The sequence below is a fragment of the Plodia interpunctella genome, chromosome 2 (assembly GCF_027563975.2).
Source record: "Plodia interpunctella isolate USDA-ARS_2022_Savannah chromosome 2, ilPloInte3.2, whole genome shotgun sequence".
Classification (NCBI taxonomy): domain Eukaryota; kingdom Metazoa; phylum Arthropoda; class Insecta; order Lepidoptera; family Pyralidae; genus Plodia; species Plodia interpunctella.
The window spans coordinates 5,965,052-5,977,309 of record NC_071295.1 but is presented as its reverse complement, the minus strand read 5'-3'; the positions used below and the strand labels follow the sequence as shown (position 1 = coordinate 5,977,309).

The window sequence follows — 12,258 nt, the reverse complement described above, 5'->3', positions numbered from 1 at the left end:
TATTCGAATTTTGATCCGTATTATGATGGCAACATTGTAATTGGGCGAAGTGCGGGTTTACATATATAGCCGTAAAATTTAATTTGGAACCGTGGAGGTACCTAGTGTGTATTATTATGTACATATTATAGAATCACAAATATAAGAACATTCTGTGTGTAGAATACCTACATCATCAGACATCATCTAAGCTTAACAAAAAATACTAGTTAACCCTGTATACACAAACATTGCCAGTGGTTTATGTTATTCATAAAAAAGTAAAAAAAAAAAACTTAAACATGTTTTGTCTCTTTCTAGCAATTTCTAATAGTATAGAGTGCGATAGTGATAAAACATATTTTAGCTTAACGTACATGTAAGCTTTTATTTTTTTATAAATAACGGGGTAAACTAATACAACAGCAACACAAGGTCTTCCTTCTGGTTTTCCAGCAGCTGTTAGTTTTCGATACTATCCATACATGTAAATTATTATAGGCAGAGTTTATTATTCCGTGATAGGCACCTAGATTAGCCGTTGAATTTTCAGTAAACGCTTCCTTTTTTGAAAATCGGACCTGGCAACACTGTATTTGGTTTTTTCTCTTCCGAATTCCTCTCCTTTCCTTTGCTTGCATTACCTACATCGCCAACAAGCAAAAAAATTTACTTTGTCGCGTCACCGTCACTCAATTTACCTATTGTATTGTAAATTACGATTTTCGGTTTATTTTGCATTTGCGGATTTCACATTAATTATGGCCGATAGTGATGATGAGTATGACCGTAAAAGACGGGACAAGTTTCGTGGTGAAAGAGGTGCAGCTGAAGGCAGCAGCTATCGAAGTAGTGATCGCCGCGAAGAACGAAGCAGGGGCGGGCGAGAAGAATGGTCTGAAAGGTATGAACATGTGTTTTCTCATATAATTATCACTTTCCCATTATAACCTTAACAATTATCTTACAGATCCCAACCTCCATCCTTTGAAACCCCTAAAATCCTAAACCAAGTTTTCAAACCCACGAAACGTTCAGTTGCTCTAGTGAGAAGGTACTATTAATATTTATTTTGGTTTCATGTAAAAATCCCGTTTATGGTTGCATAATCATTAAACCTACTCTAAATATTGAGATGACATTGTGAACAAGATCCATGAGTGAACAGATATGATGACAAAAATCGAAAAATATTGTTTACTATTAATATAACAAACATTTCATCCTTTGAAGCTGTCTAGGATTTGCGTGATATTGACATTCCTTCCAAAATATTTAAATGTTATGAAGCTGCAGGCCAAAGCTAGTCATTTCAAAAATTCAAGATGTTCAAAACTGATATTATATTACTTAAAGTTAATCCCGACAATCCACCATAAAACTGTGTTTCTTTAAGGACTCTAGAAACATGACTGCAATTTAATTATTTGACTGGAAGATCTCGAGGAGGTCGTTCTGGTCCTGATTACAGGGACTACAGAGGAGGTGGCAGTGCTAGCCGGGGCTACTCTCCAGTAAGGGGTGAAGGGCCACCAAGCAAGCGTATCCGACCAGACTGGCCTATTGAAGACAGAAGATATGGAGGAATGCCACATGACTCATATGGCTCGTATGGTTGGGCACATGACCATTTTGGACCACATCCAGCTCATCAAGGATATGGGCAACCCATGCCACCTGTCCCTGCTAGGTAAATTCCACATAATTTAAAAATATACATTGACTTTTTGTGACATCCCTAAGATGATTTCTCTTTATTATCATAAACATTTTTTTAATCATATTATGTACCAACTATCCCTATAAAGTAGGAGCTGTTTCGACTGCTTGTACATAATGTGGGTTAATTAACAATTTCTATGTAAATTTTAAACAGGGATGCTGTGCTTCCAATGGGTCCTACAGATGGGCCTGCAACCATGATGTCATTCAAGGCATTCCTGGCTGCTCAGGATGATTCAATCACTGTTGATGATGCCATCCAGAAGTACAATGAATACAAGCTGGAGTTTAGGAGACAACAACTCAACGAATTTTTTGTTGCTCATAAAGATGAAGAATGGTATGCATGTTTTAATTTAAAAATAAAATTTTAGAAATACTTCTATAAAAAATAAAGCTTCAAGTTCTTTGCATTCTATCTTTACATTCAAAAATACTAGTCTTGAATCACAATATTTTCATTTGGGTCATAAGTTATTAAGTTTTGTGTTATTACTATTTAAATGATTTGCAGCAATTTAAAAAATTCTAAGCATGGTCGTAGAAACCCTCAGCTAATTTGCACATTATTTACATGGAAATTACATATTAAGAAGAATATGCTTAGAATTTTTTAAATTAACCATGCAAATTTTAACAACAACCTTTTTTCCCTACAGTCTACAGCGTAATCACGTGGAACGTTGTGCTGGACAACTTTGAGAAAATTTATTCACAATTTATAAAATAAATGACGTGTGTAGCTAGCTTATCTCGCGTTGACCCGTAGCGCGCAATGCTACAGGTTCCGATTCTGTTAGGGGTAGGGCTAACATATTCCACATGTGTGGAACAGGTGAGACTATGAAGATTTTTTTAAATTTTTACTAAGACATTTTAGTTTCTAATTTGATCTTCAACACTACTTCTGGATGACAAAAGGTGGTTATTTTATTTATTATATCTAGTTTGTTCAGATAGGTTTTCACATAAAATATGGTACATTTTATGAAATATTTGTAGTTTTTGCTTGCCCATGTTATAATATCATACTCGGTTTCACATGTTAAAAATTATAATAGTAATTTTGCAATGTACCTAATTACATCCTACAAAACAGTTCCGAAAGCAATTTGGTATTATTATCATTTTGGTTTAATATCATATCATTAGTATGTTGAATGTGATCTAAGGTTCTCAATTAATGACTTTATACAAAAGTAGACAAATTATGTGAAAACCACTTTAACTTTGTTTTGGTAGCACTATCCCATATTAAATATTCTCTGAAGAATAGTTTTAAAGTATGTTGTTCTTTGTTTACTCAGGTTCAAGATTAAATACCACCCAGAAGAATCTGTGAAAAGAAAAGAAGAACAACTCTCTGCTTTAAAGGTATTTTATTATATAGTACATACATTACACAATCAATATATTTATATTATATGTATACAGGATTTTACTAAATCATTTTCGTAGAATGTGCCATCAAACATTGACCATAAAGTGTAGGGAAAAGCCTCGTCTGATACTTGTCTGTAGGTTATTGTATTCTAGAATATCTATAGATTATTGTACAGCTCATTTTACCTATTGTTGAAAAAGCAGTATTTTTCCTATTTTAGAATCGATTAAGTGTCTTCCTGGAGTTATTAGAACAAGGTGAATTGGATAGAGTGACGGTAGACGTGGACAAGTCTGACAAGTTGATTCGACTGCTCGACACGGTGGTCATTAAGCTGGAGGGCGGTACGGATGAAGACCTTAAGGCGCTCGACGACCCACTGCCGCAGGAGAACACTACCACTAATGAGAAATCTGGTACCTATTTTGTTGATTATTAGCTTTGTATATTATTAAAATTAGTATTTATCATCCAATGAATTCTTATGACTTGGAACACCAAGTCATAAGAATTCATTGGATGATTTATATACTATTATAGCCCCTTCAGCCTGGCCCTGGCAGAAGGGGCAAACCTAAGATGTCGTCAAGGGCGATATGCGTGCCAATGGTCTGACTACTAGGAATGCCGACCGTGCAAAGTGAAGAGGAAAATGCAGTAAAGCAGACCCTAGGCTCCTATGCTTAACGAATGTACTAGATACGGAAAAACACTTAGATAAGGAGACAGATTCGAATGTGATCATACGACAGTGTCACTGTAACAGGATGATTTTTTATGATTTAGGAGTGACATTCGAATTTGTAATATTAGCGAAAAGAGGTTTTAATCAAATATTTTTACATTTCCAGATAAAGTGGATAATGACAAACCTGTTGTTATTGATGTGGATGCAGTTAAAGTCAAAGAAGAAAAAGTCGACATTGAGAAAAAGGACAAGGTTGTACTAGCTTCTCTGCTGTCATTATAATTCTGTTACATTATGATGTATTTATTATTATGTATTATAATCATTATAAAATACCGGGCTCGGGCTTTCTTCCATTCGGAATAAAGGGTTTTCTGCTTTATATGTCCTAAATAAATCATTTACTGCCTGAAAGTTAAATTCAATGCTTTATTAACATTTACAACTCCACTAACATGACAGATTCGACGCGATTGATAATTTGAAAACTAACTCCTAATTACCGATTTTGAGGAGTTTTCGCTAGCATTACTAGAATGGTTGATTTCAGGACAAAAAGTCAGAATCTCCCAAGCCCACTGCTCCGTTGACTATGGAGATTGACCCTCAATTACGACAATTGCAGGAACAAGCTAAAATGTTTTCTCGGTACAACTCTGTACCTGGAGTCGATCCAGAGCCCGAGGCAGCAGAAAAAGAGCCTCGTAAGTAGTTGAATCCACAAATAATAATAAATTTAGTAAATAATAAGAATAGAGCTTTGCACTTATTTAATATATATTTCTTTAGCCCCGCCTGGTTCATCGTCGAGCTCTTCGTCATCCAGCTCATCTTCATCGAGTTCCGAAGACGAGGGCGAGTCCAACGCTCGCCGGAAATCGAAGTCCAAGTCCAAAACTCCGGACAAGTCTCCCAAACAAAAAGAGAAATCAAAGTCGCCTAGTGTGGAGAAAATGGACGCGATTGAAATTAATGACGGTGACAAGGAAAAGGAGAAGAATGGTGACGACAAATCTGAGACCGCGACTGAGCCGCCAGTGGAGAAGAAAGAGACGAGAGCTCTTCATAAAACCACGTCTATATTCTTGAGAAACTTGGCCCCGACAATCACCAAGGCGGAAGTTGAGGCTGTAAGTATATTTTTGTTTTTATTTTCTGCTAAAAGATAATTACAAGTGACGCCCCTGCAAACATGGGGGGCAGCTAGTTGCAACTGAAGAATGAAATTTTACACTTCACTTTGTATATAATTGTTTTAGATGTGCAAGCGCTACGGTGGTTTCCTGCGAGTGGCGCTGGCGGACCCGCTGCCGGAGCGGCGCTGGTTCCGCCGCGGCTGGGTCACCTTCCGCAGGGAGGTCAACATCAAGGACATCTGCTGGAACCTTAATAATATTCGGGTACATACTAATGTTATAAATGCAAAAATATGAATTTCTGTCACTCTGTTACTTTTTCACGGCTACACTACTTGGCCAATTTTAATTAAATTTGGTATATATCATAGTTAGTGCAGGCAATATCTAGTTTCCTATTATGTGATGAGTGAAGTAAAACAGGAAAGAAGAGGATTTGGACGGACAATAAAATTACGTTTGCATTGTTTTTATAAGCTTATTTAATTTGCCATATTTGAGCTGAAATTTTGAACACATATTTAGTTTGGATGACATTGCATTCTTATGATAGGCATGACCTAACGGTGCAGGAACAGGTCGGGGTGAACGAACTCCATGGACATGTTTTTTTTTTACTTCGAATGCAATAACAATAAAAGTTTGTGTCAAAAATGTAAGCGAAGGTTTGTAAGGATGAATGTGTAACATACCTACCTCTTTCACGCTAAATCTACTGGACGGATTGTTATGTATGATTTTTTTGTTCACGGGTAGAAAATAACCTGGAACAACACATAGGTCCCTTTTTATCTCGAAATTCATATATGAGCGTTGTCGTCGTTGATATCCACACTTGGCGGCAGCTGCGCGAGTGCGAGCTGGGCGCGATCGTGAACCGCGACCTGCAGCGCCGCATCCGGCCCGTGTCGGGCGTGACGCTGGAGCGCGCCGTGCTGCGCGCCGACGCGCGTCTGGCCGCGCGCCTCGCGCACGCGCTCGACACGCGCTCCAAGCTGTGGCGCGACAACGCGGCCTTAGACGCTGACAAGGATACTGCGCAGCCTGACGATGTGACTCACATTTTATCTTTCAATCTTTACTACTACCCTCTTATTCATAAAAAAGTGAAACTATACTGTAAACTGTATTACACAGAGTTCTATATACATCCCATATTATGGTAGTATGTTTTTTGTATTACACAGTTAGAGTTCTACATACATCCCATATTATTGTCCACAGCCATTATTTATTGTTTTTTTTCGTACGAAACGTTTACAGCTGATATTTTTTCCAATTTCTTCTCAGCAATGATCGTTCCAATAGTCAGTAGTTTGTAGCTTTTAAGAAATTACTATATAATGTAAATATAAAATTTGACCTGATTTGATTCTAAATAATAGACCTAAATACATATACACAATTTTTATCTATTCTTATTCCCAATTTCATGTTCGACTTGAACAAAAATTAGGAAAAAAAATCTCTGTTGACTTTGTTAAATTTAGTTTCAGAACTTCAGCCTAAACTCAAAGAACCCTGTGCTACACAAAATAACCGAGCATCTCATTGAAGAAGCCTCCACTGAAGAGGAGGAATTGCTAGGACTCGAAGCGTCATCAGAATCATCACAGGAGCAACCGGACCCTGAGCTGATGCGCGTTTTAGACCGACTTGTCTTGTACTTGCGCATAGTGCACTCTGTGGACTATTATAACCATTGCGAGTATCCATATGAAGATGAAATGCCTAACCGTTGTGGAATTATGCACGCGCGGTCTGGACCTCCGGCCAATAAGGTAAATTGCTCAATATGTATAAATACATCCAGTGGACGAAGCGCGGCGGATGCATTTCTCTTCTCACTATCGAATCGATTCGAAGTAAGCAACAACGGCGCACTGTGAATGGTTAGCTGCGTCCGAATCAACTCAATGGTGTGAATATGTTATCGCTTTGATTTGTCTTTAACTTATATTGTTCTGTTGTAGCCAACACAGCAAGAGATTCAGGACTATATCAAAACATTTGAAGGTAAAATGTCGGCATTCCTTCAAGATGTTAAACCCCTTGCCGACGAAGAGTTGCAGAAACTTGGGATTAAGGTACGTGACGTGCTTGCTCGTTTGCTGTTTGAATGTAATTATTTGAAAAAATGATTAAAATAACTTGTATTTTTAGGATTCGGAAGCGGAAGTGGAAAAGTTCATTCAAGCCAATTCTCAAGAATTGTCTAAAGATAAGTGGTTGTGTCCACTAAGTGGCAAGAAATTCAAGGGTCCTGACTTTATTAGAAAGCACATTTTCAACAAACATGCAGAAAAGGTAAACACCATAAAATATTAAAATATTAAACTGTTCAAAATTGTATGACATTCCATTATACCCTTGGGAATGATATAAATTATAACCCGACAGAAATAAATGTAACTCTCGCTGAATACCATATATGAAGTGGTTAATTTTATTTTATTATCATAGGAAGACCAACAGCAACAAAAATAACATCACAGTAGCTTCCTACTATGATGTTTTATTTGTTGCTGTAAAATTAGTTAACTGAAGCTAATTATAGGTCCTCACAAATAGAATAAGTGATGTGATAAGTGTTATTTTTTCAAAAGATGAATTTGTGAATGGATGTGTTTTATTTTATCATCTGCTGAGGCAGGTGTCTTATAAAGCACTATGTATCACTCGAAAGAAAGTAAGATTCGCAACTCTAGTGTTCATTTTTTATTGTATATTATACTATATAACTATCCTTCTATAGGAATATAAGGAACCTGTCATGTCCCCAGGTGGAGGAGGTGCGGCGCGAGGTGTCGTACTTCAACGCGTACGTGCGCGACGTGCGGCGGCCCGCGCTGCCCGACGCGCCCGCGCGCGCGCACGTCCCGCATCCGCACCATGCACCGCCGCAGCCGTCTGTATCACATGTCATGTCCGCTGTCTGGAGGTCCTGGGTTCGATTCCCAGCGCGCAGATATTTTTACCTACGATCACAAACTGTGCACCTTTCTGTGTTGTGTTCATCGGACCCCTGGTGCTAGTCCGTTACCTGTGAACTGAAAGGTCCCAGGTTCGAATTCAACCACAAACACGAAGCCACTTTAGTATATCAGTCTGACTCATGTTTTAATATAGAGCACCACCAAAACTTTTCGATATCGAAGGATGGCTTTCGCGCCTTTTTCTTTCCATATTAATTATTTCGCTCTATTTCAATTCGCGCATAAATCTGTTTGACGACTTTATCTTGTAATCTGTAGGCAAAACCTACAGCTAAAGTAAATCTCAAAATCTACTGCACTGGTTTCGATGTAATCTATACAGTTAAATGAAACCTAGACTTACCACATAGAGGACAGTCTGTCAAGAAAGTGAAGAAATTAAATAATGGGTATTTATCTATTTAGTATTGCAACGGCAAAAAAATGTAGTTCGACAAAAATCCGTTCTTTCGCTTCTCCGTTTTTTCGCTTCTTGACAGGAATCCTGGAATTCTAATGAATGTAATGTGGTACAGAAGCTTCGGATCGGGCGGGGGCGGAGCGCCGGGCGGCGGGCGCTGGGGCTGGCCGGCCTGGGCCCCGCCGCAGCCCTACGCGCCGCGACACCCGCGCTTCTCCAGACCCAGGTCGGCCAATTATATACATATATAAAATTCGACACTAACATGTGTGTGTTGCAGCAATATTTGAATGCTCGTATCCATCATAGATAATGAACTGCATGCTTGGCGAATGTTTCGTTTTTTTCCGCCTATTGAATCTATGACAAACGCATAAATATATCCATTAGATTTTTGTAAATTCATTATTTTATCACAGACACGGGTTTACGACCAATATTTTAGCATAAAATTCGGCGCAAACCCATTTTTTAAAGTCTATTTTGTGTCTGTGGTATATTCGGAGGCAATCTTTTTTTTCTTGTTTTACATTTGAAATGCATGTAATCTAATTAATTTTTATGAGACTTTTTCACAAAATGGTGTTTTTAATGTGTGTTTTCTCTGGTTTGCATATTGAATCTTAGTTACCGCATGAGCTTGTTTTTTCCGAAGATTAACAACCACCTAAACATTTTATTTGTCATGAATCGCATATCTTCATAATTATTTTTGTTTTCTTGGTAATTATGATTTTAATAACCATTTTATTTACATATTTTCCGTTTCAAAGCTTGGCTTTTGCTTCTAAACTTTTGTTATCAAAGTTGAAAGTCAAGTGAACCACTTCGCGTGGTGACTGAGGTCACCGGAGCGCATTAACATCTTATTCCTTTTGCATGACCTTAACATTTGATTTAAGCACTATTATTGTCTTCCATTGACGTGTAACCGCTTATACCCCAAAATTTGCATGAATGACGAAGCAAATGTGATATCCTTGTTTAAACTGCACATGTATGACTGTTAAAAATACGGATGGTTATTTGAATGCATGAAGCTTTGTATAAGAAAATGATAAGTATTTAAACTTTACATGTCAAGACATCATTTCTGACTTGAAAGAAATAATTTACAGGGATAATGTGGATCGATCGCGGCCTATTATAGCATACAACGATCTTGACTTCCCGGACAGTGGTGATATATTCTAAGAGATAGATACCATGACAAATTATAGTATGTTGTGTTGTACTTTCATGTTATAACATTCCGATATAACCATTTATTGACGAGCAAAGTTTGTATTGTTAAGTTAATGACAGTTTTACTTGTTGGTTAAATTATTCAGAGACCATTTAGATAAATAATATTTGATATTTTCAATACTGTTTATATAATGAAATTCTTAATACATGACCCTTGATTTTAGATAGAGATTAATAAAACAAAACATTGTAATAACTTATTATAAAACTAAAAAGGATTTATATGTGTACAATCAAATCTACATACTTAATTTTAAAATAAAATTATGACATCAGTATTGTCAGTTTTCTATATATATATATTTGTATGTGATCTCACATCGCCTATTTATATTTCTTATTGTATGTGTCTATTACTGTTTATTGCAATAAATAATCATATATAAAAACATCTGTAATGTTTTTCCTTCTTCCTTTGTGCGTGTAACGATAAGCGACTCCCGGGAAGCTGAGATTTGATTCGCGGTAACTAGTTGTGGGGTGTAGTTAGTAGAGTTGTTTGCGCGTGGTGTGTTGAACAGGCGGCACTTAGATTAACTTTGATGTTGATTGTTAAAGGGGCGGCGGCGCGGATTTCCGCCCGGTCATTCACTACAGGGACTTGGACGCGCCGCGCGAACCCGACGAGTTCATATAGTTGGAAACTCATCACCCACTTGCCAAAGGACCTCGTAACTATATTTACCAGTAGAGTAAAAGTTGCCTGTAGTTATATTCAATGAATTGTCACAAACCTATAGTTAGATGAAAGTGTATTTTTTGAAATATACTGAAGTTTTTTGACTTACTACGTTTTTCACTGAGTAGTTAATTCGTATACATTTAAAATATGCACAACACACAGGACAAATTCTATTCCTTTTCCGCTTACATGTAATACATAATATTACATTTTGAAACAAAATCTCTCCGACATTGGAATATTAAAAGCTCATTATATTAACCGCAAGCCACCAGCAAACCGGGAATACCAGGTAAACGCCGTGATTGATTCTTTCTAATTGCTGACACGAACGATAACCTCCTTGGTGGGATTCTTCGAAATCATATTTCATTATCAAAGATGAGGAAAAACCTTGTGAAATAAAAAAAAATGCTTTTAGGCAGGCATCTATCAACAATATATGCCTTTCGGGTAACTTTAAAGGTAATGAATTGATGATAGCAGACAACTTGGAAGATTGGAGCATTTTATAGTATTCCTTGTCTAATTCTAATCCATAAAGAACTTGAAAGTGGGACACTTGCCGATAATTGCTATGCCTGCTCCAGTTAAAAAAAATACAATTCTTTGTTACCTCTTCACACCATATCCACAAAACCCAGTATTCCCGAAACTTTATAGACGTATATAGGATAGATGAAACATTCACGCGGACTAAGCCGCCAACAAAGGCTATTTACCTATAAAAAATCAGAACAAATTATTATAGTTGAGACTGAAATTATGTCATCAACATGTAATGTATACCGACGACGAGCGTACCTTGACCGCCGAGTAACTTTGTCATCAACTCAATATACGGTCACACGACTCCAGTATGTTTTTTCCTATTATCTTACATGCGCATGAGTAATTTTATTGTATCGTAGTATCCTGTGATCTACATTTCGCCATATAGAGTTAATCTATACGCTGGCATTTCAAGTTAACTTAAATTTTATGACTGCATCTTCGACTGTGGAAACTGGATGTTCTAAATACAAAGTGTTTAAATTAATAACTCAACAAAATAGCTAGAGCCTTATTTTCTATGCACGCACGCACTTCGCATATAAAGCACACCAAAAAATATTTGTTGCTCTTGGGGAACTAACAATCCGAAATGAATCATTTCACCAAATTTAACTGTTATCACAATAAATAGCTATTGATAATTGGATGAAATTGTTTTCGGTACCAGTATAAATGGATTGCGTGATTAGTGTATGCAGTCACCCGGATGTGGGTGCACCGCCACAGGCTGTGGTCGCACGATATGCGCCTGCGATGATCCGAACACAATCTCTGTCATGCGCCAACGTTAAAGATTTATAATCCACGCTATTTGCATTCTAAATTGACATCGTTTTATATAAACTGCTCTGTAATTTTATTTGCTCTGATAAATTCAGGTTGTTAACGTGAGACAGCAGCGGGTTTGGAATGGCCCATCTTTTAAGTATTTTAACTTAATGCTTCGCTCGGGTAAAGCCAAATAAATATACACAACTTTCCTCGGGAATCACAACTACCTATTGCAAAAAATTGTATACAAAATCCGTCGGGTAATTTTTGAGTTTACCGCGTTCATACAGAAAGACGGGACAGAGGTGGTTTATAATATGTAAGGATAGCCTGTTTAGTTGTCACTTCTGGGCAAAATATTCCATAAGGACCATACTCCTTTTTATCTTCCATATATCCATCTATATATCTCCGTCTTAAGCATCCGGCCATCTTTTTCGAGGTCTACTTTGACGTCGCAGCCTTCGGGAACCCAAGTTGTGGTGATCCATGCTCTGACAGCATGCGACAAAAATTTTGGAACCTATAAGGATTTTAAATTATTAATAGCTGCCTTAGACTTCACAAGGCAAGATCATACTGTGTCCTTATAATACAAAGCCATTTAATAATGATGATTTAAATACTAAATTGCTATCAATCATTAAAATAATATGGCAATAATAACCATCATGACTGCGGGCGCTAAAGCATCCTG

At 37.2% G+C, this 12,258-nt stretch overlaps 1 protein-coding gene across 3 annotated transcripts; it reads left to right on the top strand.

The window, feature by feature from the left end:
- Positions 1 to 558: 558 nt before the first annotated feature.
- On the top strand, positions 559 to 10,340 carry Ars2 (Arsenic resistance protein 2). Of its 3 annotated transcripts, none has more exons than XM_053764804.2 (16): positions 559 to 883; positions 1,418 to 1,669; positions 1,856 to 2,041; positions 3,009 to 3,075; positions 3,306 to 3,501; positions 3,937 to 4,025; positions 4,324 to 4,477; positions 4,563 to 4,903; positions 5,033 to 5,173; positions 5,755 to 5,961; positions 6,400 to 6,690; positions 6,883 to 6,996; positions 7,073 to 7,216; positions 7,693 to 7,817; positions 8,421 to 8,531; positions 10,112 to 10,340. In XM_053764804.2, the coding sequence occupies exons 1-16, from the start codon at positions 741 to 743 to the stop codon at positions 10,188 to 10,190; spliced, it is 2,640 nt and encodes an 879-aa protein (XP_053620779.1). In that variant the 5' UTR covers positions 559 to 740; the 3' UTR covers positions 10,191 to 10,340. The 3 variants fall into 3 exon arrangements, with proteins under 3 accessions (XP_053620779.1, XP_053620787.1, XP_053620796.1); XM_053764812.2 differs by lacking the exon at positions 10,112 to 10,340 and adding an exon at positions 9,424 to 9,946; XM_053764821.2 differs by having other exon boundaries at positions 560 to 883; positions 4,399 to 4,477.
- Positions 10,341 to 12,258: the final 1,918 nt, after the last annotated feature.

Coding starts and splice junctions, on each gene's coding strand:
- Ars2 (XM_053764804.2), top strand. CDS start 741: ATGGCCGATAGTGATGATGAGTATGACCGTAAAAGACGGGACAAGTTT. Junction 884..1,417: donor CGAGAAGAATGGTCTGAAAG/GTATGAACATGT, acceptor TTTGACTGGAAG/ATCTCGAGGAGGTCGTTCTG. Junction 8,532..10,111: donor CCGCGCTTCTCCAGACCCAG/GTCGGCCAATTA, acceptor TGATTGTTAAAG/GGGCGGCGGCGCGGATTTCC.